Source organism: Trichomycterus rosablanca, chromosome 5 (genome assembly GCF_030014385.1).
Source record: "Trichomycterus rosablanca isolate fTriRos1 chromosome 5, fTriRos1.hap1, whole genome shotgun sequence".
Taxonomy (NCBI): Eukaryota; Metazoa; Chordata; class Actinopteri; order Siluriformes; family Trichomycteridae; genus Trichomycterus; species Trichomycterus rosablanca.
In genome coordinates this window covers 3,537,282-3,556,921 of record NC_085992.1, presented here as the reverse complement: position 1 = coordinate 3,556,921, position 19,640 = coordinate 3,537,282, and the positions used below count along the sequence as shown (strand labels likewise).

The following is a 19,640-nucleotide window of genomic DNA, read 5'->3' as shown; positions in this document are numbered from 1 at the left end:
CTAATTTTTTGAGATAGGAATTTTGGGTTTTCATGAGCTGTATGCCAAAATCATCAGTATTAAAACAATAAAAGACCTGAAATATTTCAGTTGGTGTGCAATGAATCTAAAATATATGAAAGTTTAATTTTTATCATTACATTATGGAAAATAATGAACTTTATCACAATATGCTAATTTTCTGAGAAGGACCTGTACAGTACATGTGTACAGTACAATGAAATTCTTTCTTCCCATATCCGAGCTTGTTTGGAAGTTGGGGTCAGAGCGCAGGGTCAGCCATTGTACAGTGCCCCTGGAGCAGACAGGGTTAAGGGCCTTGCTCAAGGACCCAACAGTGCTCTACCCACTAGGCTACCGCTCGCAATCCGTTCCAATGTTTGTTTGTTTGTTTATTAGGATTTTAACGTCATGTTTTACACTTTGGTTACATTCATGACAGAAACGGTGCTCTTAGACTAATTAGTACTCACTTAGAAAGTGTTGAAAACAGCACAAAATATTTAATAAACCATATAAATTGAACCACAAAACCTCCCAGCTAAAAAGAGACACAAAGATGAATGTTTAAGAATTGCATTTGAAACATGCGTGGAATTATCTGTCAGTAATTTACACTGCCTATAGAAAATCGTCATACCTTACTGAATCCGATGTCTTTAGAACATGTACCAGTGGTAAAGATTTGTGTTCTTTAAATGCAGGATTTGTGTTCTGTGCATCTGACCTTTCAGCTCTGTTTTCTCTGTTGTGTATAGATCTGGCAGTGTGGAGGACAACTACTGTTTGTTCCATGCTCTCGCGTGGGACACATCTACCGTCTGAAGGGCTGGCAGGGCAACCCGCCCCCGGCCCATGTAGGCTCTTCACCGACACTTAAGGTCTGCCTCTGTTAACATGATATAATATAATATACAGTGGATTTAGAATGTAATGATTTTGAAAGGATATTATTTTGGTCTTTTGTACCATCAGTCTACTTAATCACCCAGAATGACAAAGTTAAAACATGTTATTTGAAAATTAATTAAAAAGGAATAACCTTTGCTGTGGCACTCTACATTATGATCAGGAGCATCCTGTTCTCTTTAATTACCATTGCGATATACACCGACGAGGCATAACATTATGAGCACTGACAGGTGAAGTGAGTAACACTGATTATCTCTTCATCACGGCACCTGTTAGTGGGGGGGGATATATTAGGCAGTAAGTGAACATTTTATCCTCAAAGTTGATGTTAGAAGCAGGAAAAATGGGCGAGCGTGAGGATCTGAGCGAGTTTGACGAGGGCCAGATTGTGATGGCTAGACGACTGGGTCAGAGCATCTCCAAAACCGCAGCTCTTGTGGGGCGTTCCCGGTCTGCAGTGGTTAGTATCTATCAAAAGTGGTCCAAGGAAGGAACAGTGGTAAACCCGCGACAGGGTCATGGGCGGCCAAGGCTCACTGATGCACGTGAGGTCCGATCCAACAGACGAGCTACTGTAGCTCAGACTGCTGAAGAAGTTCATGCTGGTTCTGATAGAAAGGTGTCAGAATACACAGAGCATCACAGTTTGTTGCGTATAGGGCAGCAAAAGGGGGACCAACACAATATTAGGAAGGTGGTCATAATGTTATGTCTGATGGGTGTATTCAGAACTGGATTTCACCTGTTGCAGTTATTATTTGGACGTAGTTATCATAGTTTGGGTCAGTAAGAGCCCACGGTTTACACAGCATTGCCAAACCATGAAGCCCAAGAACCCGTCTGTGGATCTTTGTGATCGAACAGTGAAAGGTCACGACTGCCACTTTAAATGAGCTTCTGAAGTCTTGGGCAGAGATGGGGACCTGTTGGATGGTCAACCATCTCTGCAACACTTCATTAATCAAACCTCTATGGCAGAGTAGCAACCCAAAGAGGGTTAGACACAAAACAATAAATACAGACATGCAGACGAGAGACATAAACGGCGGGCAGGGGTAGCTCAGAGGTTAAGTTACAGGACTGGTGATCGGAAGGTCACTGGATTAAGTCCCACATCTGCCAGCTTGAGCACGGCCCTTAACCCTCAATTGCTTGCAGTGTATACAGTCTTAAGTCGCTTTGGATAAAGGCATCACTGAACGCAGCCACACCCTGTCTAGGAGCATAGCAGTGTAGAAGCAGTGACTCCATCCAATCCATCTAGTTGCTGACTGTCCTCTTCCTCTTTTACCCTCAACTCTTCCATGCCACATTATCTTTTCTAATGAATGGGTTCTACTACTTTGAACATAATGTGTCCAAAGTGAGCTTCAGTTTGAAATCGATGTTAATAGCACGATCTTCTCTTTACTGCTGGTTAGATATAAAGCCCCGGCTTGGTGCATTTATTAGATTTGTTGTCTGTTTTTGCTAGTGTGTTAATACTGTCTGCTGTATTACGTGTGTGCAGAACTACGTGCGTGTGGTGGAGGTCTGGTGGGACGACTATAAGGATTATTTCTACGCCAGCCGCCCTGAGACGCTCACTCTGGCTTACGGAGACATCAGCGGCCTCAAGAAGTTCAGGGAGGAGCACCGCTGCAAGAGCTTCAAGTGGTTCATGGAAGAGATTGCTTACGACATCCCCACCTATTACCCCCTGCCTCCTAAAAACGTTGAATGGGGAGAGGTAACCGACCATCATGTATTTCATCAACTTATTAGCCTTCATTAATATTAGTGGTGTAGATTTACACGGATCTTCTGCCATATGTGAAGCATTAAACGATTGGACAATTGTTTGGAGTGCATGTAAATATGCCCATAAGTGTGTAGACACCTAAGCTGATCTTGTCAGGCATACGATTTCAATATAAAGAGCATTATAATAAGTTGTACCTTCCACGTTATGGCTATAATGGCCTCCAATCCTCTGTAAAGACTTTCCACAAGATCATTTCAGCATGTCATTATGAACCTCAGTTTGTAACCTAGGGCAAGTCGTAGCCTAGGTTAAGGTACTGGAAGGTCAGAATCAGAAGGTCGCTGACCACTACCAGGTTGCCCTAACCCTCAATTGCTCAGACTGTATGCTGTGACATGAGTCGCTTTGGATAAAGGTGTCTGCTAAATGCCGTAAATGTGAACCGTTTGCTCTGGTCTGAATCAGTCGATGAGTCGGTTTACTTTGATGCGCTTGAATTTTTCTCCGTGTGAACAGAAACCGAACCAAGGGACAAGCGCTCAAAGTGCATCACAACAAACCACGTGAGATTGTTCACTCCGCTTTTGGTCAGATGTGTCTGAAATCGAAGGAAGTTGAATGCAGGAAAATGGTCCGGCGTTTTGGATTGGTGCAAAATTCTACGCAATTAAACATAGAGCCACTACAAAGATGGCATCTGTTTATAGCCGTAGTAATGACATACCAGGGTAATCATTATTAGCAGAATTCCCAAATCACTTTGATGGCACGTCCTGGAAATTCTGTGCTTCTCCAGACTTGTGAGGAAGTTGTGTGGAGCTCATATTAAAACGTCCAACGTCGTACTAGTGCAGTCGGATCGAGATGGGACCACGTTCTCACCACAAACTAATCGTTCCAGAGTTTGTGTAGGACCGGACCGAGTCCACCTCCTCTCAAGGGTCTCAGTGCAGTTGTGTTGGACTTACCTACCCAAATACCAGGGAAAGAGAACAAGTACAAATGCCTGAAACCATAAAAGAAGCTCTTACACAAGAACAGTCCTAAACTACTTCGCAACCCTAAAAATAAAGATGAAAATATAAAATGGACCAAAATATAAAGCCAGATACATAATACATATTGTAGCCATTAAATGACACACGTGTTAAACATGGCATTAAAATCCAAACAAACAAACCTACCCAAATGACTAAAGATGTAAAACCTTATAAAAACACCTTGAGATAGGAAACGCCCCTGCCCAAACAGCCTACTCCTGTTAGCAATGGGTGTTGCAGAAACACCTGACCTCTAGTACTCCAATCACACTGCTAATAAGTCATTAAGTACAAAAAATGCAGCTAATGAAGAAATGTGTTTTACTAAATCTATAAAACAGAGAACCAAATGAGAATACAACTGGATAATGTAATTACTTCACTTTCTATTAGAGGTGTAGACTTCTGGTGCTGTAATAGCTATACAAATGGAAGTGTGTGTGCTGAGATGATCCATGTTTCTGCTCACAGATCCGTGGCTTTGAGACGAGCTACTGCATAGACAGCATGGGCCACACCAACGGAGGAAATGTGGAGATCGGACCCTGCCACAGAATGGGAGGAAATCAGGTGAGATGAATAACGTTGCATGCTATTGTATTTAGGTGCCGCCACAGCGGGTCATGGTCTGCATATCTGATTTGGTGCCAGATCCCAGTTGTAGTCTAGTAGTTAAGGTACTGGACTAGTAACCAGAAGGTTGCTGGTTCAAGCCCCAACACTGCCAGGTTGCTGCTGTTGGGTCCTTGAGCAAGGCCCTTAACCCTCAGTTGCTCAGACTGTATACTGTCACAGAACTGTAAGTCACTTTGGATATATTTTATCCAGGCTTGGGACCGGCACTGAGAGCACACTGATAAGTGCATCTCTTAATGCCTAAGCTGTTCAGCCACTCTTTCTTAGACATAGCCAATCGTGCCTGTGTAGACGCACGACTCCCCAATCTATTGAAAACGTGCAGGATTATTTGCAACACCAAGTGAAATACTAAATTAGACACCCATAAGAATTGGTGATGTTATTTATGAATCAATGGGGGGGCGGCACGTTGGCTCAGTGGGTAGCACTGTCGCCTCACAGCAAGAAGGTCCTAGTTTCAATCCCCAGATGGGGTTTGCATGTTCTCCCTGTGTCTGCGTGAGGTGAATTGAAGATACAAAAGTGTCCATGACTGTTTGAAATTTACAACTTGTGAACCGATGAATCTTGTGTAACCAGTAACCACAGTTTCTGTCATGAATGTAACCAAAGTGTGTAAAACATGACGTTAAAATCCTAATAAATGTTTGAATAAATAAATGTATGAATCAATACAGTGTTTTTTAATGTCCAGAGGTGTGAGCGTAATTTGTGTCGCAGGCCGCTGGATTAGAAGCATTGTTTAAGGGTCCGGTAAAAATGTAAGGTGGCATTAAATAAAGTATCGTGTGTAATTGACATTGGTGTTGGTGTTCGTGTTACAGCTGTTCAGAATAAACGAAGCAAACCAGCTGATGCAGTACGACCAGTGTCTGACCAAGGGTTCAGACACCTCCGTCATCATCACACACTGCAACCTGAACGAATTCACAGAGTGGAGGTACTTTAAGGTGAGTAAACACGGTAATTTCTGCAATGTTAGTCATTCTAGCCATGCTGTTAGCTCACACGTCTACCTGGACTTTCCAAAAATGACATGTTTGCTTTGATCTGAAGCTTCTTTATCATAAAACACTTGATCATAACACACTTTGTTGAATGCTGCGATATCATCAGGAGTCCACAGCCCACAATACTTTTGGAAAAGCCCAGAGCTTTCACTATTTATCAGAGGGCTAGAATGTTCTTACTTGTATGTCAAGCAAGGAATGTCTGTGTATACGCCCAGCCGGCCGATAGCACAGCTATGATTCAAACCCGGATCTCAGAGCTAGTGTTTATGGACCGCTGTGCCATAAGAATGTCTTGACAAATTGAGTATGACATTGTAGGGCAGTTGTAGCCTAGCGGTTAATGTACTGGACTAGTCAGCATAAGGTCGCTGGTTCAAACCCCACCACTGCCAGGTTGCCACTGTTGGGCCCTTGTAAGTCGCTTTGGATAAAAGCATCTGCTAGATGCCGAAAATGTAAACAATTGTGTGTATTTTAGCTAAATTAGGCAAGTTCACTCCCTTACAGTACAGTACTTACAAAAGTATGTGGACACCATAATTTCACATGGATTTGTTGACTTGTTAAACTTGACTTGCATATAATAAACAAGATTGACTTGGTCCTCATTGGTCCTGCCATAATTCTGAAAAGCTTTCTGCTAGATTGAGGCACAAGATCAGAATCCTGGCTCAGTTTTAGCCTTTAAAATCTCATGAGTTGGCACAATGTATTAAAGCAGGTGACTTTTAGCTAGAATGTCAGGCACTGTTTTGTCTGTCAAGATGCTAATGCCGAGTTCACACTACACTAAGTCGTCAGGTCGCTGTACAGGTCACACTACACGACTGGATCTCTTGCGATCGGGAGTCTTTTTAAGTCGGTGTGAATTGGAATTGGAATCATTGGAACCATTGGAATCGCAGGCGAGCTTCTCCGGTCTCCCAAACTACGTTCTGTCATGAAAACACACGCGAGAAGTGACGAGGGGTTTAATGATACCACGTCCAAAAATGCACGTCAACAAGTAGCGAGCGATCAAAGTTTGTGCGCCGATGTGCAGCGTAAAACAAGAAGGAAAAATAGGAACGGCATGGATTGTTCTGTAGTGAGTTGGGGGTTAATAAATATTTTTGCAAGGCAGCGTGGGTGTTTTGTAGAGAACGATAAGGTCAGAAATCCTGTAAAACTTGTGTGTGTGCTGATGTATTCTGATATAAACTATATTACGCCTCTGTCCCACCTTTTTACAACTTCTACCCTGCGTTTCCCCTCACACCGTGTCTTGCGTTCTCATTGGCTGTTCGACATAGCAGTAATTGCCAGTCGGGCAACTCGGATCCAGATATTCAACAAGCTAGATATCTCTCTTCAGTCGCCGAGCGCTCGGTGAGCCACTCGGATCGAGTTGTTGAGTAGTTCACACATATCGATTGAGAGCCGAGTTTCGATCGCCGAGCGAACGCCGAGTTGCTCCCGAGCCGGCAAATCGTGTAGTGTGAACTAGGCATAAGGCGTAATTTGTTGCTACAGGGAATGTGAGCCAGAGTCCAATGGTGGTACACTTTATACTACTCTAGCCAACACTTGCATTGCTGCAATCTGATTTTAGCAGTAGAAGAAGCAGAATGTAGACTGTACAATGCTGAATCCTACCTTAATAAAACCAGAACATCTGGCAACCCAACTTCTAACATGATTTCACTTACAAAAGCAGGGCGGCACGGTGGCTCGGTGGGTAGCACTGTCGCCTCACAGCAAGAAGGTCCTGGGTTCGATCCCCAGGCGGGGCGGTCCGGGGTCCTTTCTGTGTGGAGTTTGCAAGTTCTCCCCGTGTCCGCTTGGGTTTCCTCCCACAGTCCAAAGACGTGCAAGTGAGGTGAATTGGAGATACAAAATTGTCCACGACTGTGTTCAATATAAACGTGTGAACTGATGAATCTTGTGTAACGAGTTACTATCGTTCCAGTCATGAATGTAACCAAAGTGTAAAACATGACGTTAAAATCCTAATAAACAATCAAACTTACAAACAAAAAGCAGACAAAATGAAACCTGACCTACTGAGTAATCAGATATTGCTGGACTTGTACAGCCTTCATCAGCTTCTTCTCTTCTGTTTGTATTTCTTATTCAGGATCTGCATCGCTTCACACACGTACCCTCTGGACAATGCTTAGACCGTTCAGACGTCCTACACACAGTCTTCCTCTCCGACTGTGACAACGGTAAGACCACGCAGCAATGGGAAATGAACAATATTATGGCGGTATGAACCCGATGACGTGCTCATGAAGAACTCGCAGCCCCCTGATTTCCTCCTGCAGGAAGGGTTAACCATGTAAATATGTCTGATGAGGACGTTTTGCATTTTCACGTCGCACCAGCCATGACCATAGTGTTGTTCTATTTTGAGATATAGATGTGTATATTTTTGCTCCATTATTGAGCATGTTTACAGACGTTCATCAGTCTTCATGATGATTTTAGTCCTTTAGTGTTAAAGGAGGAAGTACATGAATGATACAGTACCACTGTTTTTACTCATCACTGCTCCATTATACTGTATAGTTTAGGGTTTTTTAATGACTCGTCATCCTTCTTTTGATAAGACTTGAAGCTCCAGTGTTCCTGTCTTTGGCACATCTGGAAGAAGCTGCTTTTTCACGCTGTGGGGGAAATCATGGTAAATGGGTTTATAAACAAAGGGTGATGATGATAAATGAGGATTATATATATTTATTTTTTATATCGCATCGATGAGTGTTTGGAATCGATAATGTTTCTTTTGTATGTAAATTCTGCTCAGATTTACTGGATAATATTACCAGAGCAAAAGGATCCTCACAGTCTTTGCTATTTTTTTGTACAATGTAAAAACAGTCATTTCTGAATTAACATTTTGAGATACAGTGAGCCTGATCAATGATGGTGTAAATATCTTAACTTATAAAGTTATATTGCCACTCTTATCTCAAAAGAATAAATGGGAAAATATTTTTACCTGTTTTGTGTACGAGTGTAGTTTCTGAATATATATATATATATATATATATATACACTGATCAGCCATAACATTAAAACCACCTCCTTGTTTCTCACTGTCCATGTTAACAGCTCCACTTACCATATAGAAGCACTTTGTAGTTCTACAATTACTGACTGTAGTACATCTGTTTCTCTACATGCTTTGTTAGCACATTTCATGCTGTTCTTCAATGGTCAGGACCCCCACAGGACCGATCATTCTCAGCACTGCAGTGACACTGACATGGTGGTGGTGCGTTAGTGTGTGTTGTGCTGGTATGAGTGGATCGGACACAGCAGCGCTGTCACTGCTGGACTGAGAATAGTCCACCAACCAAAAACATCCAGCCAACAGCGCCCCGTGGGCAGCGTCCTGTGACCACTGATGAAGGTCTAGAAGATGACCGACTCAAACAGCAGCAATAGATGAGCGATCGTCTCTGACTTCACATCTACAAGGTGGACCAACTAGGTAGGAGTGTCTAATAGAGTGGACAGGGAGTGGACACGGTATTTAAAAACTCCAGCAGCGCTGCTGTGTCTGATCCACTCATACCAGCACAACACACACTAACACCACCACCACCACAATTTAGAATTCGATTCCAGCAGCACACTCAAATAAGTTGGGACGGAGGTGGTTTACCACCACCGTGTTCCATCACCTTTCCTATTAATGAGACTTTTTAATGGTTTGGGAACTGAGGAGACTCGGTTGCTTGAATTGTGTTCTCTAGCAATTGTCACTGTGGCTAAAGGCATCTCTTACTTACCCCCTTAAAATAAGGCTCTGGATGATTCATAATGACGCTTTTATCCGAAGCGACTTACAGTACTGTGACAGTATACAGTCTAAGCAATTGAGGTTTAAGGGTCTTGCTCAAGGGCCCAACAGTGAAAGCCTGGCAATGGTGGGGCTTGAACCAGTGACCTTTTGATTGCAAGTCCAGTACCTTAACCACTGGGCTACTACCGCCCTAGTACAAGACAAGTAACATTCATTGTTACTTACAACATGTTTTCCCCACACTTCAGGCGCTGTGTATAAACCAGTAGCGATACACATCCTATATACAGTGAACGCTTTTAAGTTGGCATACCTCATTGGTCTGGATGTAGGTTTTCTTTACAGTAATGTCTGTGTAAGCCTCAGGGAAGGAAAAGGGTCTGAATCTGAATCAGAAAGACGAAGCTTAGTTTTTTCATACTGTTGGTGGCTCCCACTGCCTTTTGTTACTAAACATATAGTCCCTGTCCAACATGCTTGAGAACCATCAACAGCAAACCTTACATTCTTTTCACCCCCTAAATAAAATACATTTCAACTTTTTAACTAAATGAATGAATTTTATGTAAGAAATACTGAAATCCTTCAGCCACCCTGTACAGAAACATACTTCAGCAGAAACCTTCACACCTACTAGGGGGCAGCAGTAGCTCAGTGATTAAAGTTCATACATGTCATACATCCCTCTTCTGAGAACCAGTTTCTCTTTACTAGTCCCAGTACTCTGTATTTTTTAGTCAGTAGGGTCATTACATAGAGAAAGGGCATGAACTACTTTTATAATAGGGGCAAGCCATAGCCTAGTGGTTAAGGTACTGGACTAGTAACCAGAAGGTCGCTGGTTCAAGCCCCACCACTGCCAGGTTGATGCTGTTGGACCCTTGAGCAAGGCCCTTATACTGTCACTGTAATGTAAGTCGCTTTGGAGAAAGGCGTCCGCTAAATGCCGAAAATGTAAATCTATATATTTATCTATCTTTCTGGGGCAGTTGTAGCCTAACGGTTAGGGTACTGGACTAGTAATCCAAAGGTCACTGGTTCAAGCCCCACCACTGCCAGGTTGATGCTGTTGGGCCCTTGAGCAAGGCCCTTAACCCTTAATTGCTTAGACAATATATACTGTCTCAGTACTGTAAGTCGCTTTGGATAAGAGCTTCCGCTAAATGCCGAAAATGTAAATGTAAATAATAAAGTAATTTAGTGGCAGTGATGGCTTTAGTGGTTAAGGTACCGGACTAGTAATCTGAAGGGTGCTGGTTCAAGCCCCAACACCACCACCAAGTTGCCACTGTTGGGCCCCTGAGCAAGGCCCTTAACCCTCAATTGCTTAGGATGAAAGCATCTGCTAAATGCCAAAAATGTAAATGAAGTTTAAGTCATTAAGCACTTTAAATCTGTATATGTCTATTGCACTCCCATCTACAGTATATATCATGTTTATAATACATTCACCTGTATATCCTGTAAATCATGTAGAGCTTAGATACTGTACATCCTGCACTTGCTGCTTATTGCACTTCTTCCTGGTTAGATGCTAAACCGCATTTAGGTGCCTTGTACTTTTACATGTGTAACGACCAAGTTGAATCTAATCTAATCCAATAATAACTAGTATTAAAGTGATAAATAGAACAAAACTACAAAGATTATGTTGAAATGTCTCCAATGGGAGGCAGAGTTGGACTGCAGGACGGCCAGTCAAGCACACGCACACACAGGTACTGCACAGTGGTTAAGGTTCTGTACTAATGTACTAACATTTACATTTTCAGCATTTAAGACACGGCCTTTAACCAAAGCGACTTACATGAGTTACAGTATACAGTCCGAGCAATATTAAACCCCACGCAGACACGGGGAGAACATGCAAACTCCACACAGAAAGTTAGATCTGTAAGGTCACTACGGTTGGGCCCCTGACTGCTTGTATCGGTTATAATGGTAAGTACTGGTTAAGGCATGTTTATTAAAGAATAAAGAACGAACCAGATAATATTCAAAAGATTTATTATAAAAAACATGTCTAAACAAAATTTAAAGCTCAAAGTCTAAAAAAAAAAACATTTTGAGGCTTTAACTACAAATCTTGTTCCTCAGTTTCCTTACAGAGCCAGTGGAAACCAGTTGAGACAGAAAAACCACAGCCAGACAACAAAAAAAAACCAAAACAAGCAGTGCTTAACAAAACCAGCTGTTAAAAATTTACAAAACAGTACATGACCTTAATGTATTTCATCTATACACATCCCTGTACATGTTTTGGAAATATTCAAAATGCTTTTAAAAATGCATTTTACACAACTCAAAACAGCTCAAGTTTCCTGATCCTGATAAGTTTACTCGTCGTCGTCCTCGTCGTCGTCGTCGTCCTCCTCCTCGTCTTCCTCTTCGTCGTCGTCGTCGTCATCCATGGCTTCCGCCTTTCGGCCGGTCGGCCTTCCTGGTCCGCCCTTCTTGGCACCGTCGGGTTTGGCTCCCTTGGCGCGGTACGCGGCGACGTCCTGAAACGGTTCGAGTGAAAATCAGATGGAAATCGAAGCGAAAAGAAATAACGGACAGACGACCGGGCACAGAAGTGCGTGTTACCTTCTCGTATTTCTCCTTCAGCTTCATCGCCTTCTGCTCGTACGGAGCCTTATCCTTGGATGTCTGTTTGGACCACAGTTCTCCCAGCTTTTTGGCAATGTCACCGATGGAGATGCCCGGGTGGTCGGCCTTCACCTTTGGCCGATGGTCCGAGCAGAAGACGAAGAAAGCAGATCTGGGTAGAGGAAGTTACGCCATCAGTGAGTATATAGACCAAGCAAGTGATAGGTCGATTCACAAACAATAAATAATGGATGCTGTGCACTTACGGTGGCCTCTTTGGGGCATTTGGGTCCTTCTTCTTCTTCCCCACCTTCATAGCACCTTTGGGTGGCACATAGTTCTTCATCTCACGGTCATACCGGACCTTGTCGTTTTTGGCCAGATCCTCGAACTTGGTCTTTTCTTTAGGAGACATGGTCTAAAGAACAAAATACATTAGTCATTGAACCAGCTGCCACAAGATGTAGTGAAAACATTAAACCTAAATTAATTAAGCAACCACAGTTCCATTAATTTTCAGCTTCGTTACTGATTAATTTGATTTTTTTTATAATACAAGAATATCCAAAAATTATTAACACATTTACTAATTAACATTCAATATTTTTCCAAAACTATCCTCCACCTAATACAGGGCAACATTGCAGAGCCGAATCGCTACCAACTCACCAGATGGTAAAATCAAAACAGCCCACTCCTGAAAACGACTCCCCCACATTCATTTTCAGCTCTCGAGTTTCACAAACGCTCTACAAAACCCCCCCAGGTCCCCGCCATTTATTTACAGCAAGCAAAGAGACATTTGCTGAATCATTTGAATGATCCTGCTTGCTTGTGTCTCATGGGGCCATTAAAAAAAATTTAGTTGCATTTGCTTAAGTCGTTACAGGGTCCTATTAACACATTTGAGCTAATGTGGAGCATAGTTTGCACTTTTAGAGTAAAATACATGTGGAAACAAGGGCCTATTTGGTTAACATCAAATAATGGGGACTCATTAAAAAAATATTTGTATACTGCTACACCACTATAATGAGATTTTAAACATGTGGTAAACTATGTATATGTATATGTATATATATATATATATATATATATATATATATATATATATATATATATATATATATATATACACACACACACACACAGTGTATCACAAGTGAGTACACCCCTCACATTTCTGCAAATATTTCATTATATCTTTTCATGGAACACTATAGACATGAAACTTGGATATAAGTTAGAGTAGTCAGTGTACAACTTGTATAGCAGTGTAGATTTACTGTCTTCTGAAAATAACTCAACACACAGCCATTAATGTCTAAATAGCTGCAACATAAGTGAGTACACCCCACAGTGAACATGTCCAAATTGTGCCCAAATGTGTCGTTGTCCCTCCCTGGTGTCATGCGTCAAGGTCCCAGGTGTAAATGGGGAGCAGGGCTGTTAAATTTGGTGTTTTGGGTACAATTCTCTCATACTGGCCAATGGATATTCAACATGGCACCTCATGGCAAAGAACTCTCTGAGGATGTGAGAAATAGAATTGTTGCTCTCCACAGAGATGTGGTCTGACGAGACCAAGATAAACTTGTTTGGCTCAGATGGTGTCCAGCATGTGTGGCGGCGCCCTGGTGAGAAGTACCAAGACAACTGTATCTTGCCTACAGTCAAGCATGGTGGTGGTAGCATCATGGTCTTGGGCTGCATGAGTGTTGCTGGCACTGGGGAGCTGCAGTTCAATGAGGGAAACATGAATTCCAACATGTACTGTGACATTCTGAAACAGAGCATGATCCCCTCCCTTCGAAAACTGGGCCTCATGGCAGTTTTCCAACAGGATAACGACCCCAAACACAACCTCCAAGATGACAACTGCCTTGCTGAGGAAGCTGAAGGTAAAGGTGATGGACTAAACCCAATTGAGCACCTGTGGCGCATCCTCAAGTGGAAGGTGGAGGAGTTCAAGGTGTCTAACATCCACCAGCTCCGTGATGTCATTATGGAGGAGTGGAAGAGGATTCCAGTAGCAACCTGTGCAGCTCTGGTGAATTCCATGCCCAGGAGGGTTAAGGCAGTGCTGGATAATAATGGTGGTCACACAAAATATTGACACTTTGGGCACAATTTGGACATGTTCACTGTGGGGTGTACTCACTTATGTTGCCAGCTATTTAGACATTAATGGCTGTGTGTTGAGTTATTTTCAGAAGACAGTAAATCTACACTGCTATACAAGCTGTACACTGACTACTCTAAGTTATATCCAAGTTTCATGTCTATAGTGTTGTCCCATGAAAAGATATAATAAAATATTTGCAGAAATGTGAGGGGTGTACTCACTTTTGTGATACACTGTATATATATATTTAAATATGTGTGTATGTTTTTATATTTATAGGGGTGTGTGTATATATGAATGTATATGTGTATGTATATATGTATATGTATATGTGTGTGTGTATATATATATATATATATATATATATATATATATATATATATATATATATATATATATATACATATACACACACATATACATATACACACACACACATATAGAATTCTTCAAAAAAATCTTCTAAACTATATATATATATATATATATATATATAAAATCTTCTAAAATATATATATATATAAAATCTTCTAATATATATATATATATATATATATATATATATATATATATATATATATATAAAATTATTCAAAAAAATCTTCTAAACGATATACATATATAAAATCTTCTAAACTATATATATATATATAAAATCTTCTAAACTATATATATATAAAATCTTCTAAAATATATATATATAAAATCTTCTAATATATATATATATAAAATTCTTCAAAAAAAATCTTCTAAACGATATACATATATAAAATCTTCTAAACTATATATATATATATAAAATCTTCTAAACTATATATATATAAAATCTTCTAAAATATATATATATAAAATCTTCTAAAATATATATATATAAAATCTTCTAAAATATATATATATAAAATTCTTCAAAAAAATCTTCTAAACTCACCTTCCATCTCTCGGCGCATTTCTTGGAGAAATCTGAGAAGTTGACCGGAGTGTCTGGGTGTTTCTTCTTGTGCTCCTCTCGGCAGGTCTGCACAAAGAACGCGTAGGACGAGGTCTTGCCTTTGGGTTTGGTGGGATCCTTTCCCATGGCTGTAGATAAATCTAAAATCGGATTGGATTTGTTTAAACGTTAGATCGACTTCACACAAACGAACAGCAGCGAACACAAATAACAGGGAAGCGAGAGTTGGCAGTATGCGCATGCGCGCTGGGTGCCGGTCTAAACTGGTTTAATCCGATCAGACGAACAATAAGCAACAGCAGCTCTCCCTCCATTTTATTTCCCGCCTAAACTGCTGACGACTCAAAACACCCCAGTTTAAAACTACTTTTATCTCCTAATTCTTACAAATAATCTTTACAATTAATTGATTATATGAAGGTTGTTTACATTTACATTATTTGTTTATAAGTTGTGTACTTTTTAACTACTTTTTAAAGAAAATTTACCTTAGGATTATAGGCCAGACTTACCTCTCTTATTTAACACAATTAAATACATTATATTTAAACTTTTACACATAAATTTGTGTAAATATATAAAGTATTTAAACTCAACTCAAAGTGCAATCTGGCCAAATCCCAAACGGCTCACAAGCATATAAAAAGTACACAAATGAGATAATGTGAATGTTTTAACTACTATTGAACGTTACTACTTAGTATGTTAGTAAATATAAAACAAGCAAGCTTTGTAAGCTCAATACACATGAATATATATTTTAAAACCTGAGGAAAACAACATACAATTCCTCACATGAAACACTTTAATGATCGAAAATAAACCAAAAAATAGCAAAATTACCTGTAAGCACGACGCTGAATCTCTCTCTCAGTACAGAAGCTACCAAACTACGAAGCGCTGTTTTCTCTCTGCTGTGTGGCGCACAAAGTTCGTTAAATCGTCCTCGAGGCTCCACCCTCTACGCCCTCCTCTGATTGGCCGAGGCGCGTTTAAAATTCGAATCTGCGCAGCGCGAGCGCGAATACTCCCTTCCCATTGGCTGGCCAAGAAAGCCGTTGCATTCGGGCTAGGTTTCAAATAGCGTTCTTTTAAACACTCGGTGCACTAGGTGAACCCGTAGAAGCCTTTCAGATCTGCCCTATGTAGTGCGCTTATATAGTGGGGAATGAGACATTAGCATTCACACTCGCCCGGAGCGAGGAATAGGCGAGCTCCCATTGGCTGAAGCAAGGATTTAAAATAGAAGGCGGTAACCAGGCAGGAATGGGTCATAAAAACAAAACTATTCTTTGATTTGTTTTGATTCTCCTGTAGGGTTTAAATGACACAGGTTGGGTTTTTTAATACCGCATATAAACACACAGAACCGAATGTTTTAAATTAAGATAAGCATTACGACATAAAAAAAGTCAAAAATGGTTGAGAAAAGCAAGTAACATTTTAAAAGCTGCCCAGCTGTTTGTATTTACACTCGCCCGCCATATTAAGTTACAGATTGCTCAGTAATGGCGCCAAAAAGCCACAGTGAAACAAAAGAAGATAACTGAGGAGACAAGATGGCTTTCAGTCCTCAGTCCTTACATGTTAATGTTTACTTTTCCTGTACACACACATTTTGAACCAACATTTCAGATTAAATCGTACATACACTTATAAGACATGTATTTTAACACTAATAACATTTATTTGGTTTGCATCACTGCAACCATTCTCAGTGACTGGTTAACTGGAGCAAATTCACATAAAAATAAGGGTCACAATATAAAAAGGGTTATTGTGAGTATTCTGAAATTCTATAATGATATAATTTGCATTAAAATTAAAATTGTAGTAGAAGCATTAACTTTCACTGGGAAGATAGTATTTAGAACCTCTGAATTAATTATAATAATTCTGGCATTTAGATGTGCATCAGTAGTGTATCTATTCTTATAAACAATATATACAGGTATATAAGTATAAATATAGAAGTAAATATATACAATATATCGGTTATATATACATGAACCCTGAATCCCACCTGGAGTAAGCTATAGTGTAATTTACTGCTGCACCACCAAAGTGCTTACATTGCATATAATTAAACCATCCATATATTTTTACTTAAAAATATCTTATTTGAATAAAAGTAGATCAATTTGCCTGAATGCTGGATATTAAAACTGTTTGTTGTTATAGGAATTGAGTTAATAGTACTTTTACATGTTAGCTTCTACTATGTACCAAGAAAAGACAATAGGGTGGCACGGTGGCTCAGTGGGTATCACTGTCACTGTCCCAGGTGGAGCATTCAGGGTCCTACTTTTTGGGTGTAGTTTGCATGTTCTCCCCGTATCTGTGTGGGTTTCCTACGGGAGCTTCAGTTTCCACCCACAGTCCAAAAACATGCAAGTGAGGTGAATTGGAGATACAAAATTGTCCATGACTGTGTTTGATATTAAACTTGTGAACTGATGAATCTTGTGTAACGAGTGACTACCGTTTCTGTCATGAATGTAACCAAAGTGTGTAAAACATGACGTTAAAATCCAAATAAATCAATATATTTAGTGAATTCCACATCTTAAAATGCACTGTAGTCTATGTGTCTATGTGGGTTTCCTGTGATTCAGTTTATGCATAATCAAATTACATTTAAATTTTTAAGATTTAGCAGATGCTTATATCCAAAGCGACTTACAGTCTAAGCAATTGTGGCTTAAGGGCCTTCCTCAAGGGCCCAACAGTGACAACCTGGCAGCCACTTTTTAATTACTAGTCCAGTACCTTATCTGCTAGGCTTAATGTTTACTTGGTGGGAAATGGTCCAGAATCAGTAAAAAAAAAGATGTGTATATGACGTGTGTACATATTGTTTTGGAAAACATAATAAACTTATAACAGTGTTAGCTGTGGGGCTTGACGTCAATAGTTCAGTACCCAAAAGCACTGAGCTACCACTGTAGGACGAATCACTTTGCATGGTACAGAAGTTGAAGGACCCGATGGTAATGCCACACATGTTGAGATGCTGATTAATCTAATGACAAGAAAGTTCAATTCAGTCACAAAAAAGAAAAACAATTGTCCTAGTGTATGTAAACCTTTGACTTGAGCTGTGGCTACAACTTGTACTACCTGTGTTTCTAAAATAGCTAAACAATTATGACAAATAATTATTATATTATAGTACTTTCCTTGTTTAAACTGTTGTGAAAATATATACAAATTTTGGAATCTCAGCAGCAAGGAAACAAATTATTTAAAATAAACCTGTTTAAAACTACATTAAGGTTGACTGTGGCTTAGATGTATTTGCTCCATTTGGAAGGCTCAAAGCACAATGAAGGACATTCTCACATGCTAAAGTGTCTAGGCTGCAATTACCATCATACTGTTACCATAGTCCTGTATGTTTACCAAGCACTAGAAAACACTTCTCACTTTCCCCCTCCAGCACTTGGGATGGAGAGATAATGGCAGCCCAGTGTTTTTAAACAATAGAAAAACCCCAGGAGAACCTGAGGTGCCACAGCACTTTGAAGTTGCCACATTACTATTGAATGAACAGCTCAGAGTTTTCAGAGAACACAAAAGGTGTGTACGAAGGGGGCAAATTGGCCTATCTGAATATCTGTGTTAGGTGGGTGTTGCTCAAGAGAATAAAATTAGGAGTAGCATACCAGCTAAAGCATTAATAATTTTTACTTTCATTACACCAATTACATGTTTTCAAAATGTTGCAGATTGGATTGTAAAAGTCAGTACATTGATCAGCTGCTAAATTCTATACTGAAATATTTAAAGCGTCAACATGTTTATTACTTGGGACCTTTTTCTTAAGGCATACACTTACTAAAAAGTTTTGTTCCTTTGAAATGTGGTATTTAACATTTATTTAGCCCCCCCATGTATCTGGTAAATTTTCATACACTACCAAGACACCATTTACACATAAACAATAATATTTACCTCAAAAATGTCATTTTCTAGCTAAGCTTCAGTGAATAACGACATACAGTATATACTGTATATATACTGTACTATATAATATACTATAATATATTATAATATACTTTACTCACTCGAACTATATTCACCACACCTGCACACATACCATGAATAACTCATATCTTGTACAATAACTATACATCTCAGACTTATTATTCAAAATTTTATATATTTATATTCATTCACATTTTATCATTTTTGTACATCTGTACATAAAGAGTCTTTAATCACATGGTGCTACTTTTATGTAAGTTTTATATAAGTTTTATGTAAGTTAATGTGTATATTTTTTGTAATTAATGTGTATTGCAACTGTGAGGGACTATGCACCTAAGATTTTCACTCACCTTTCACACCTGCGTTAATGTGACGTGACAATAAAGTGATTTAATTTGATTTGATTTGTATGCTCGATTTGATTGAGATCTGGGGAATTTGGAGGCCAAGTCAACACCTCAAACTGGTTGTTGTGCTCCTCAAACCGTTCCTGAAGCATTTTTGCTTTGTGGCTGGGCGCATCATCCTGCTGAAAGAGGGCACAGCCATCAGGGAACCGTCTCCATGAAAGGATAAACATGGTCTGCAACAATGCTTAGGTAGGTGGTACGTGTCAAAGTAACATCCACATGGATGGCAGGACCCAAGGTTTCCCAGCAGAACATTGCCCAAAGCATCACACTGCATCCGCCCGCTTGCCTTCCTCCCATAGTGCACCCTGGTGCCGTGTGTTCCCCAGGTAAGCGACGCACACACACCCGGCGTTACAGCCACGTGACGTAAAAGAAAACATGATTCATCAGACCAGGCCACCCTCTTCCATTGCGCCGTGGTCCAGTTCCGATG

General features: G+C 40.1%; 2 protein-coding genes across 3 annotated transcripts in view; one reads left to right on the top strand and one right to left on the bottom strand.

The window, feature by feature from the left end:
* The window catches only part of galnt7 (UDP-N-acetyl-alpha-D-galactosamine: polypeptide N-acetylgalactosaminyltransferase 7), a 42,018-nt gene extending 33,688 nt beyond the window's left edge, over positions 1-8,330 (top strand). For both annotated transcript variants that reach the window (XM_062994764.1, XM_062994763.1), the window contains exons 8-12: positions 759-881; positions 2,423-2,641; positions 4,168-4,266; positions 5,160-5,285; positions 7,465-8,330. In XM_062994764.1, the coding sequence (XP_062850834.1) occupies positions 759-881; positions 2,423-2,641; positions 4,168-4,266; positions 5,160-5,285; positions 7,465-7,602 (705 nt within the window). In that variant the 3' untranslated portion in view covers positions 7,603-8,330. The remainder of the gene's footprint in view (positions 1-758; positions 882-2,422; positions 2,642-4,167; positions 4,267-5,159; positions 5,286-7,464) is intronic.
* Positions 8,331-11,131: 2,801 nt separating this feature from the next.
* Positions 11,132-15,754, bottom strand: hmgb2a (high mobility group box 2a). Its single transcript, XM_062995528.1, has 5 exons — positions 15,648-15,754; positions 14,784-14,944; positions 11,997-12,148; positions 11,728-11,902; positions 11,132-11,642 (listed from the first exon to the last, which is right to left on the bottom strand). Exons 2-5 carry the CDS (start codon positions 14,928-14,930, stop codon positions 11,478-11,480), a joined length of 639 nt encoding a protein of 212 aa, XP_062851598.1. The 5' UTR covers positions 14,931-14,944; positions 15,648-15,754; the 3' UTR covers positions 11,132-11,477.
* Positions 15,755-19,640: the final 3,886 nt, after the last annotated feature.